General features: G+C 44.8%; 1 protein-coding gene across 2 annotated transcripts; it reads left to right on the top strand.

The window, feature by feature from the left end:
* Nucleotides 1-388: 388 nt before the first annotated feature.
* On the top strand, nucleotides 389-11,801 carry LOC146569187 (interferon-induced protein with tetratricopeptide repeats 5-like). 2 transcript variants are annotated; one of them, XM_085285536.1, is made up of 10 exons: nucleotides 389-507; nucleotides 5,249-5,428; nucleotides 5,516-5,705; nucleotides 6,674-6,865; nucleotides 7,022-7,249; nucleotides 10,088-10,229; nucleotides 10,303-10,429; nucleotides 10,515-10,653; nucleotides 10,980-11,027; nucleotides 11,471-11,801. In XM_085285536.1, exons 1-10 carry the CDS (start codon nucleotides 503-505, stop codon nucleotides 11,666-11,668), a joined length of 1,449 nt encoding a protein of 482 aa, XP_085141662.1. In that variant the 5' UTR covers nucleotides 389-502; the 3' UTR covers nucleotides 11,669-11,801. The 2 variants fall into 2 exon arrangements, with proteins under 2 accessions (XP_085141662.1, XP_085141661.1); XM_085285535.1 differs by lacking the exon at nucleotides 389-507 and adding an exon at nucleotides 797-1,212.
* The last annotated feature ends 170 nt before the right edge of the window (nucleotides 11,802-11,971 follow it).

Raw genomic sequence — 11,971 nt, 5'->3', positions numbered from 1 at the left:
ACGCAGCAGAAGTGTCCCAAACACAGTTCTGTCCCTTGCAGCCACCTGTTTGTGTTCATGGACCTGCAGGCATAGGTCTGTGATTACAGAGCACGTGACTCCTTTCCAGATGTTCCACCTGTGCTTCACGTAACTTTATGTAAACCTGTCCATGTGAACAAGGCTGTGCAGCTTACCTGTGAGCCACCTTCACACGTCATCACATCATTTAGGACGCTTGGCGCTGCAGTTCACCTGAAATAAGCTACGTTAGAGTGGCTGAGCATGGAGTCAGAGGGGACACGCTGGGAGTGTCACCCGTGGAAATGACTGTGTAACACGAACAAGTGTGAGTCTGCGTCACCCGGCTGAGCTCTCTGCTGTACATGCATTCAGAGAGGACCGTGAAGGCCTCACGTTAAGTTTCCGTTCTGTGACGGAGCGCACGGACCGGTCACTCGGTGCTCACGCTCTCCCTCATCCTCATCATCACTTTGCTCCCTCTGAGGAGGAAGAGGGCAACATGAGGTGAGTGTTTGAGACTTCCGATCAGTCTGATTATCGATCACTTATTGGAAAGTGAAGTCAGCTCAGGGCCTCCCTTTAACCTTTAACCCAGTCGATCTGGATCCAGGGTGTAATCAGATTACTGTGAAATCTGCAGAGAGCAGAGTAAAGCCCACGCAGGGGATTCTGTTCACCTGGGCGAAACGTTTCGTCATCCAGGTGACTTCTTCAGTCTTGTTTCCTCACCTGGATGACCGAGAATGCGTGAACCGCGGCGATGCGAAGTCACCGTCCGGCCCGCCGCACCTACGACGTTGCTTTTGTTTGCTTTTCTCCGTCTCTGTTTCAAATAGGCCGCAAGTCGGTTGTGAACATGTCTGTGATCGTTGTCTCTGTCAGTCGGTGTCACCAACTGTTTCTCAGTAAATGTGTAGCGACAACATTCACAGTACTCAAACCTGAAGTATTACTCTAGTAAAATGCGTCAAAGCTGCCAGGAGCAGAACGTGAGGCCACAGAGAGGAGAGGAAGAGGCTGCAGGCAGGGTGGAGGCGAGACCTGCTGTGATGGGTGGAGACGGTGAAGATGTTCAGATATAATGGCACGAGGCCGTCAAAGGGACAGCTCAGAGTCAGAGGTGGCGTAGTGAAGGAGGACATGCAGAGGAGGATGATGGGATAGAAGATGGAGGAAGATGATGTGCTCCAGAGACCGCGAAAGAAGAAGGTAGTAACACCGATAGTATGGTCACATTAACAGTTTTTAACAGTGAAGCTGTACTTCCAGAGGGTGGTGGTGACGTCCTCCTCCACGCGCTCATCTTTGGACAGTAATGCGATCAAAGCCGCTGTGCTCATCATACAGGTGACGCAGCGGCCTGCAGACTCACCTGAGTGTTGGTCTGAAGGTGCTACTCAGACACAAGGTAACAGATTTAAACACATACATGTAACTCAGTGTGTCTGATGTGTAATGTACACCTAGCTTCAGTGTCATATCACATGTGCGGCTTTCATTTTGAAGTATTATTTTACAACGTCATCTTGGGCCCCTCCCAGCTGTAGTGGGAGGGGCCGTGAGCTCAGGAGGAAGCCTGTGTGAGCTGCTGGCAGCTCGTTACCCATCCTCCTGCTGACAGAGAGGAGACTTTCCTTCTTGGGTCTGAGAGGGGACGGTCGTCCAGAAATTCTCATTTAAACCATGATAATAAATATTTTAGTTCTTTGTTAGAGTTGAGTTAAGCTTCCTGTAGCTCAAACATGCACAGGAAATGATGATGATGTCACTCCGAAATGACAACACAGGCACGGCTTCTTCAAGACGGGCGCTTCGCTGCATTTATTGAAAACTACAAACATAAAACACGAAGGCTTTATGGTAAATGGCCTGTATTTATATAGCGCTTTACTCGTCCCTAAGGACCCCAAAGCGCTTTACATATCCAGTCATCCACACATTCACACACTGGTGATGGCAGCTACATTGTAGCCACAGCCACCCTGGGGCGCACTGACAGAGGCGAGGCTGCCGGACACTGGCGCCACCGGGCCCTCTGACCACCACCAGTAGGCAACGGGTGAAGTGTCTTGCCCAAGGACACAATGAACCGGCAACCTTCCGATTACAAGGTGTACTCCCAACTCTTGAGCCACGATCGCCCCGCTTTAAGTGCTTCAGTCTATCAAAAGTAACACTTGTGCTTTAACAACCAGGCCCCCGCAGATAGCTCGCTGAACTCCTTAGCGTGATTATTAAACGTGGGCTCACAGCCTCTGTCATCACGCCCAAACCTCGCGATAATAGCGGTGTAACAAAACTTGTTCTTTGTGACAAGTTAAACACACCTTTACAATATTGTCCACAGAAATGTACAAGCAAGAACATTTTAACTGCTGGAACCATCTATTAAACTTCTTTATACATAAGCCATCTCTGTGACACTTACAGATGATGTCCTGAAGTCGTTAAGGACATACATGCTGCTGTCCAGACAAAGGTGTGAGATATTGGACATGGATGGTAAAGTGCTGTTGTTAGGGCTTCTGGTGTGGCGGTAGAGCAGTACGGTCGCATAAGTACAGAGCTCCCGCAAGCCAAGTAGATAAACTCCGCTAAAACACAAATTAAAGCGTGAGACAAAACAACTTTGGAAGATGAGCAGAGGGACAACAAAGCAAAGAATAAAAGAACTACGGACACCCAAGGTAAAGACATAAAACACCCGAACAACAAGGACAAGCTAGCACCCGAAGCTAATATGGCCGCGTTTCAAAACGGACTGGATTGTATTAGCAAACAAATTCAATCACTCCAAAACGAATTGAAATCAGACTTCACGACATTCGAAGAAGAAATTAAATGAGAAATGAGACACGAACTGTCTAAATTCAAAGAAGACATCGACCAGCAGTTTCAGAACATGACTACAGAACTTAAAGAACAAGAAGGGAAATTAGAAGCTGCGCTGACCCGCACGGAAGACGTGGAGCCACGAGGCCAATCAAACCCTGACAGAACTAATGACAGAACAAATCGATGGTGACCAAATTGGATGACTTGGACCTGCGATCCAGACGTAACAATCTGCGGATCTACGGGATACAAGAGGGAGCCGAATCTAAGGCAGAATCGCTGACCCAGTTTCTGGAAGTCTGGCTCAGGGAGGAGCTTAATATTAACATCAACCTCCAGATTCAACGCGCACACCGAGCGTTAACCTCAAAACCGGCAGCCGGTCTCCCCCCCGAGGTCAGTCGTTGTCAATTTCCAACAATTCACAACCAAAGAGATGGAAGTTAAACAGGCATGGGAAAAGAAAATAGTCACTCTGGACGGAAGCAGGGTTTATTTTGACCACGACTATTCGGCGAGAATGGTGCAAGAACGTAAAGCGTACGTGAATATCAAAAAGATATTAAAGAAAGAAGGCATCCGCTTCCAGACTCCTCTCAGCAAGATGCGAGTCCACTGGCCAAATGGAGTGAAAATGTGTGGCGAAGCAGAGGAGGCTGCTAACGACCTGCAAGCGAGAGGATACAACGTGGAAAACGGGATAAACAGCCGGGAGAGAGAGAGCACCGAGGGACAGGTTTCGTTAAAAACAGACAGGCACAAGACAATATCAGAAGGACACATCATACACCAAATACATAAAGACAAGATGCTGGCTGCGTTGATGAGTTTAGACACAGAAAAAGCCTTCGATCGAGTCAGCTGGGACTTCCTGTACCTAACCATGGCAAAGCTCGGGTTCACTACAAAATCAATCCAATGTATCAAATCTCTCTAAATGGTAAATGGCCTGTATTTTTATATAGCGCTTTTCTAGTCCCTAAGGACCCCAAAGCGCTTTACATATCCAGTCATCCACCCATTCACGCACACATCCACACACTGGTGATGGCAGCTACATTGTAGCCACAGCCACCCTGGGGCGCACTGACAGAGGCGAGGCTGCCGGACACTGGCGCCACCGGGCCCTCTGACCACCACCAGTAGGCAACGGGTGAAGTGTCTTGCCCAAGGACACAACGACCGAGACTGTCCAAGCCGGGGCTCGAACCGGCAACCTTCCGATTACAAGCCGAACTTCCAACTCTTGAGCCACGATCGCCCAATCCAAACAAACATGGGTATAAAAAAGACCCCTGAATACATAACTAAAGACCAAGAAAGGAACCCGATAGTATCCTTTACATTAAATGTATGGTATGATACAGTAAAGGAGTTGAGAATTGGCAAAGAGCTTGGTTTGCTAAAATGGATAGCCTTCGATGAAGAATTTAGACCAGGAAAATTGGATCTTGGTTTTAAAAATTGGAATGAAAAGGGAATCACAGCAATTTGTTTATTAATCAAAAAAGGAGAAATTAAAAGTTTTGAAGAATTAAAACTTAAAAAACAAGGATTTTTACAGATACTTACAGGTGAGCGATTACTTTAATAAAAACATAAAAATAAAGGAAGACAAAATCCATCCTATTATAAAAATAATTATACTGGCATATAAAAGTGTTATTCCAAGAATGTTTGATGGAATCGAGACAGGAATCAACTGTATATGTTAAAGTAAAATGGGAAAGAGAGCTGAGTGAAGAAATCACTGAGGTGTGGTATGAAACATGGAAAGAACATAAGAACACAGCTCAGTCATTAAAGTGGAGAGAATTCATCTGGAAAAATCAAATTTGCTACTTTATTACACCTAAGATTAAAAATAAACAAACCAATACACAACAACAATGTTGGAGGCTGCGTGGATGGGATGGATGGGATGAACCACACACACATTTTCTGTCTGTGACATATCAGGTTACATAATTCCCAGAACCTGCCTTCTTTTGTATCTTGGATACTTGGCAGGCACTGTAGATGTAAAGGATCGATACCTGGCTCAGATTCTCCTTTTGGCAGCAAAGAAGGCCATCACCAAAAACTGGCTTAAGACAGAAACACCAAGAAAGCAGCAGTGGTAGCAATGGAGGACATTATGGAGATGGAGAACTGGGGACTGGGGAAAATAGTTAATGTACGTTTGTGACTCTCTGTTTTTCTGAACGTGTATTAAACAGGAGAGGTGTTGAAATAAAAAGTGCTGTTGTTAGGATGGTTGTTTCAGCTGTGATAAACTGACATGCTGTTTGGACACCATGGGAGGGTCCGGGCTCTCCAGGACGTCTGTGCTCTGTAATGACTCATTTTTAGACCATGTGTGAACATGAACACAGAGCTGAGAGGCTTTGTCTTTGTGACTCTCTTAAAGTGAAGGTAGCAGCGCTCTGCTCAGCAGGCTGCAGCAGCTGCAGTGTCACTTCACCTGGGATCTGAAGAAGGAGGACGTGGACCTGGAAAACCTGAGCACCCGACTGCAGGAGCACATAAAACTTCAGCTCGGGCAGCGCGGGGCAGTGACTCGGTCTTACAGCTATTTGGCTTATGTCAGGTACAGTTTCCTCAGCGGTGAGCAGTCTGATGACACGAGATCTGACAACTTACTTAACATCAGTTGTGATGACCTGTTGGTCCTCAGGTATCTTCAGGACCAACGAGAGGAAGCGCTGTCACTTCTAAACCAATCAGAGGAGACCATCAGGGAGAGTTATGGTGATGAGAGTGAGAGGCGGCTCATTGTGACATATGGAGACATGGCCTGGCTGAAATACCACACCGGAGACTACGCACAGTCACAGAGCTACTGCCAGAGAGTTGAGGACATCCTGGTATGTACAGCACCCGTCCATCCAGCCAGCCAGCCATCCTCCATTTCTGCTGCTTATTTCGTTTGGGTCGTAGGGGCAGCAATCTAAGACAACCTCCTCTAACTCATGTGGGGGGACACTGAGGTCTTTCCAGATATAATCCTTCCTGGGACCTCCTTCTAATAGAACTGATGCTACATCAGGAGGCCTTCAAAGGGTTTCCTGCTCAGATGCCTGAACTACCTTAACTGGCTTGTTTATAGTTAGGGCTGGAACATGTGACCCTGAATCCTCCCTTAGTTATGCTGCAATAGGCTGCCAGGGATTCCCATGATGCATTGGGTGTTTCTTCTTCACTCACTATGTGTTAACAGACCTCTCTGCAGTGAATCACCCTTGTTATTAGTCTCTGTCTCTCTTCCTCAGCATGTCTTTATCCTGTCTTCCTTTTCTCACCCCACCCCTCTTCGGCTCTGCCGGAGGTTTCTTCTTGTTAAAAGGGAGTTTTTCCTTCCCACTGAGGTCTAGCAGGACAAGCACAGAGATGAGTCCACTGTCAGAGGCCATAAGAAGATCATTTGTAACCTTCACTAAAGCTGTTTCTGTGCTGTGCTGAGCTCTGAAACCTGACTGAAACTCTTCAAATAAACCTCTGCAGATGATCTGTTAGCTGTTTGACAACTACTCTTTCAAGGATGTTTGATATGAAAGGAAGGTTGGAGATTGGCCTATAATTAGCTAAGACTGCTGGGTCTAGAGATGCTTTTTGAGTAAAGGTTTAACTACAGCCAGCTTGAAGGCCTGTGGTACATAGCTGATTATTAGAGATAGGTTGATCATATTTAAGATCGAAGCATTAATTAACGGCAGGACTTCTTTGAGCAGTTTTCACAATGAGATAAAGGGTCACTGAACTGTATGTATACCATCCAGCCCAAACATTATGAGCACACGCTGCTGAATCTCTGACACGTTCTTCTATATTACAGTCAAACCATCCCACTGGTTCCTCAACAAGGCTCCTTCCAGAGGTGTACGGAGAACAAGCCTGGACCTATCTTAAGTTTTCGAGGTCTTCTCTTTCCAAAGCCATCGACTGTTTCTGTAAAGCACTTGAAGTACAGACTCACGACAGTGAGTGGAACGCCGGCTACGCCATCGCCCTCTTTCGCACAGAACAGGTCAGTTTCATAGGAAGTATGAAGACTCAATGAATGGTAAATAGCAGAAAAGGAATCCGTCAGTTCAGTGTCAGCGTACGTTTCAGAAGACTCAGTAATGACAGTTTAAAAGAAGAACATTTCAACAGGGTACATTAATGGGTTTCTTATCTGCAGAGGACTTTGGAAAACTTAAAGAAAGGTGAAGAGTCCCCGGCCATCACACAGCTTCGCTTGGCCCTGGAGATCAACCCTGATGATGCAGTCCTGCAGTCCATGCTGGCTGTGAAGCTGGGGGCCTATAAGGAATACCAAGAAGCTGAGGAACTGTTGAATAAAGCACTGAAAACTGATCCTGATAATCCTCATGTCAACCGCTATATAGGAAAACACTTTCGTAATCAGGTAGGTCTGAGTGGAGACTCATCTGTCAAAGACATCCACCATGCAGGGTCGGTCTTGGGCTCAGTTGAAAGTATTGTGTTGCTATAAAAAGCAGCCAGAGACAGATCATCATAACTGTTTCATACAGAGAAATTACAAAGAAAGTCGAGGTCCTTCTGTTCCAGGGCAGAGGCGGAGCCAGGCATTTTATACACCCGGGGCTTAGCCCTAAAGGGTGGTATGCATGTGCGAGGGGGGGTTTAGAAATGACTGAAAGATTTATTAGGCTGTGTTTTCAGTTTGGTTCAAAAAAGAATGACTTCATATAGGAAAAAATATATATCACATGTGCAGGGAAAACAAACCAGGGCTGTATCAAGACACGAGGACTAAACCCCGATTCAGCCAGACCCAGAACTGATCCGGAATTAAAACAGGACTACAACAGTTCAAAATCAGGACTACTGAGGACTTAACCAAAACAGAATCAGAACTAGATGATAGTAGCACTAAAAATCATCACAGACCTGCACTACACTTGTTTTTAATTCTACCAAAGTCCACTGTTTAGATTCAGAAAAGTTTATATAATTATTTAGCCTTGTTGTGCAAACAAGCTGCAAAACTTAATAAATATAGAATTTGAAAAATAACAAATGGTATCTAAAAAGTTACACTCGGTACTGGATACATGTTCCGATGAGTTTTGGCAAACAACCATGTGACTAACAGGTGACTCACCTGCTCTTGTTCCCTCTCTCTCTCTCTGTTCCTAAATTTCTTAACTTTAAGAGTAAAGAGAGAAACTGTCTGTATTTCTTGTAAATGGCACCAAATTGTATTCAAACTGAGCCACACTTATGCAGCTCCACAGTTCTGTTCCTGGTGTTTTGGTTGACATCTCTTGATGTTCCCATGTCACAGAAACAGGCTCTGTGTTTTGCCTTATATGCATCCACAGCCGTGCCACCAGTTTACTCACATGGACTCTACGGACCAATCAGAAGCTTCTTCAGCTCAGGATGGAATCGTCTGCAGTTTCTTATTAATTAACAAACTTAGTGTACATGTACTCCTACATTTGATCAAAGTGATAAAAATAGAAGCTCTGTCTCTCTTTATTCTGACATTTAACTCATTCAAAATATATTTCAACATTTATTTATACAAAACAAAACAAGTTTACTCTAAATTGATGTTGTACAGTAAAATAATGTTTTTATTTTTTCTCCCTAAAGTGTAAATATCTGGTTTCAACTGTGAATATATTGCTGTGTGTTGAAGTTCCTCTTGTTTTGCATAGAAATATACTGAACAACATCCAAAGCATAATATATAAAATAACATCTGAGTTTTTTCTTTGAAAGAAGCTCCTCATGTCCATTCTTGTTCATCAGTGCATGACTGAAACCGGTTTAGAGAGTTTGTTTAGCTGTGGAGGGAAACAACTGAAAATATGAAATAAACACATGTGAGCTGAGACTCTGTAAAGAAGCAGCGTTGTTGTTGTTCGGCTTTTCATTTCACCATTTGTTGATTCACTCGAACAGCAAGTAACGTAATATGGGTCAAGTCTGATATCTTTCGTCATATTTATATTATTTGTACAGTACCAATGATTTGCTTTGGTACCTGCTCAAACTTAAGCTCTCCTCTGGTCTCTAGTGATGTGTCGGTCGCGAACGAAACGGCTCTTAGAGCCGGGTCTTTGACGTGAACGACGCGAGCCGTTTTTTCTTTCTCTCACCCTCTCTCTCACTCCTTGTGTTTTGCGCTGAGCAGAGGGGGGAGGGGCGATAGTTACACTCAGTAGCACAGGAACAGAGCGGGAGGGAGAGAGAGAGCAGGGACCACAACGTCACATTAGAAAGGTATAGTAATCATCCACAACTATTTTCAGTTGCAGATGATAAAGGATTCAGAAAGTTTATTCATGCAGGCCCATATGACAGAGAATGTGCATGTTCTTTCTGTTTTCATATTTTAATTTATATTTAATTGTGTTGTGGTTTGCAGTGTTTGTGTTGTTTCACTTTAAATTTGTTTAAAAGGAAAAAGCTGAAAATTTAAATAGTTAAAAGTTGAAATGTACATATTATTTATTACATTTTATGTGGAGTGAATAAATAAAAGTATATTTATATTTACGGTGGCCCCTAGAGACAAAACACGTACAAACTCCAAAACACGTACAAATGCAACAGAAGTGCTCCAGGACGCTAGGGGGCAGTGTTGAGCTTTTGTTATCTTGTGGCTACACAAGCCAGCAAGTACCAACAACCAGATCTGGTGTGTGGTAATAACAGGTAAATGAACTTTTTATTTAATTATTTGAATATATATGAGTGCCTGTGTATAAATACACAAACAATACACACATGCTTTCAATTGTGTAATTTAAGTGATCTAGGCTCTGTTTGGAAGTTCAGTTCATGCTAGGAATGTGTTTTGGAGTTTGGAGTTACGTGTTTTGTCTCTAGGGGCCACCGTATATATTTATATATAAACATATATACGGTAAATAAAACCACGGGTTTTTTTACATTCGTAATTTCTTTTGTGCATAATTTTATATTGTTGTTGATTGTGTGTAGTTATTGTTTTATACAGTTGTCAGTCAGGCATCTAACTGAAAAAAATTACACTTGAAAAGATCCCGGGCTTCTGAAAAAACAACTTAAGCCGAGTAAGCCACGCCCCTCTAAAGTTTCATTTTACCATATTCTTATTTGACTGGGAGGTTATCCTGTGTCTGTTTAATTCACTGAATCTTCTCCTCTGAGCCAGGTCTCAAAGGCTGTGGTTGCCTTTAGATGCTGCGGTGATCCTGTGAGTTTCACCTCCTTCACTGTGTTTCAGAATCGACTGGATGAGTCTATTGATATGTTGGAGCGAGCACTGAAGCGGGCCGATCAATCCCCTTTCATCCACCACCAGCTGGCTCTGTGCTACAAGATGAAGAAAATTGCAGAGCAGAGCCGCCGGCCCAACAGCGACCAGAGTAACAAACAGCATGTCTCCAGTCCAGTTCAATAAACGCAGCTCAAATCTAACCCTGATTTCTTGCCCCACAGGAGCGGTGCGGTACTGGAGGCGTCGTTGTATCCATCACCTTAAAGTTGCTGTGGAGATAAGGCCGTCCTTTGTCCTGGCATTGACTGATCTGGCACAGCTGTATGCAGAGCAAAGGGATTTGAGCAGGTACTGGTCTGTGCAAAGCTGCAGTGCAGTCGCTCTTTTGTTTTTGGCTCTAAATTCATCATCATCATCGTTTCTGGTTCCTCAGGGCTGAGGAGATTTTCCAGCAGTGCTTGAAGCTAGCAGAGTCGGAGAAAAGCCTTTTTCAGACTGTCCATCAGCGCTACGGTGACTTTTTCTTCTTTAACAAAAAAACCGAGGCTGAAGCCATCGCCCACTACACTCAGGTGAGTTGGGTGTAGTTTCCCAGACTCTTGGTGATGTGCAGCTGGCTTACTGGAGGCCGGAGCACTGTTCCAACACTCCACTGAACTGTAGCATCAGCCTGTTAATGTCAGATTTATTTTACATTTCCACCACAGCTGAAAGGAGCTGTCATAGACTCTCAGGTCATGGCTTCACACTTCGTTATGCTGTGTGCTTTAATACCCACGAGCAGCTGGAGGTCCACCTAATACAGTGGTTCCCAAACGTTTCTTGCTAGGGCCCCTTTGTTTACAAGAAAAATGAAGTCGGTTTGATTTATCTCGGTGTCTTCTTATTTCCTCTTCAGGCTCTGCTGTTACCACCCTGCAAGTATGAGTGGAGACAGTGCGCTAAGGTGAGCACAGGTCACGAGTCGTCTGGTGTTGGGGGATCAGAGGGTTTAGGCCAGGTCAGATCTGGTGAGAGCCTGGTGTGACTGAAGACTGAGGTCGAAAAGCCAGTGTGAAACATCACCACAGTTCACATGGTTTCTGCTGGAGGGCTGCTGGGTATTGCAAACATCTTCCACCAGTTACCTGGAAGAGAAGGAGAAACTCAGCCACAGCAGAAGAAAACTGGCTTTGTGGAAACTTCTAATATTTTTCAGCTGAGAAGAAGAAGCAGAAGAACGAGAAGAAGGTGGAGCCCTGCTGTTTCCCAACATGGAGGTCACAGAGTCCAGGTCACAGGGTGCAGGTTACAGGGTGCAGGTCACAGAGAGACACTGAATGTAGTAGTCACTTACTTTAAATACACAGAAATCCATCTTTCTTTGTTCCTCCATGTTTTTTCTTGCAGAGACTGAAGCAGATCGCTGACAGACGTCTGACAAAGACGCGGCGTGATGGTCAGGCGCTCGCTCTGCTGGGTCTGGTGGCCAGAGCTGAGGGCGACAGGAAGAAGGCTGCTGAGTTTTATGAGGAAGCTCTGAACTGTGATGAGGACAATGAAGAGTACCTGTGTGCTGTGTGCGAGCTGCGCCTGGAGCTGCAGTGAAAGCGCTGATGCTGAGTTAGAGCTGCAGGCTCAGGACCGCCGTGGCTGCTCCTGGCTCATTAAATGCTGATTTTTCCCTCATGTCTCTGTGTCTTTGAAAGCAGCTTTCTCACATTTATGTTTGTGTGATGATGAAGAGAAACGAAAGCTAAGCAGACTGTGGTGCATTCAGGTGTTGTAGGAAAAAAACGATCTTCAAAGCACAACCCAGACCTCAGTCATAGACAGGAAGTGTCTGCAGGCCTCAGGACCTTGATGGGTTAAATGTTGAATTTCTTTGGTGACCTCACAGCTGAAAGAAAA

Source organism: Mchenga conophoros, linkage group LG8, assembly GCF_057382185.1.
Source record: "Mchenga conophoros isolate Kocher_MC1m ecotype Shallow Benthic linkage group LG8, M_conophoros_male_GT1.1, whole genome shotgun sequence".
Taxonomy (NCBI): domain Eukaryota; kingdom Metazoa; phylum Chordata; class Actinopteri; order Cichliformes; family Cichlidae; genus Mchenga; species Mchenga conophoros.
Note: the sequence above shows the minus strand (reverse complement) of the source record. Positions and strands in the feature narration are given on the sequence as shown.

Coding starts and splice junctions, on each gene's coding strand:
- LOC146569187 (XM_085285535.1), top strand. CDS start 1,181: ATGATGTGCTCCAGAGACCGCGAAAGAAGAAG. Junction 10,230..10,302: donor CCGGCCCAACAGCGACCAGA/GTAACAAACAGC, acceptor CTTGCCCCACAG/GAGCGGTGCGGTACTGGAGG. Junction 10,654..10,979: donor CCATCGCCCACTACACTCAG/GTGAGTTGGGTG, acceptor TTTCCTCTTCAG/GCTCTGCTGTTACCACCCTG.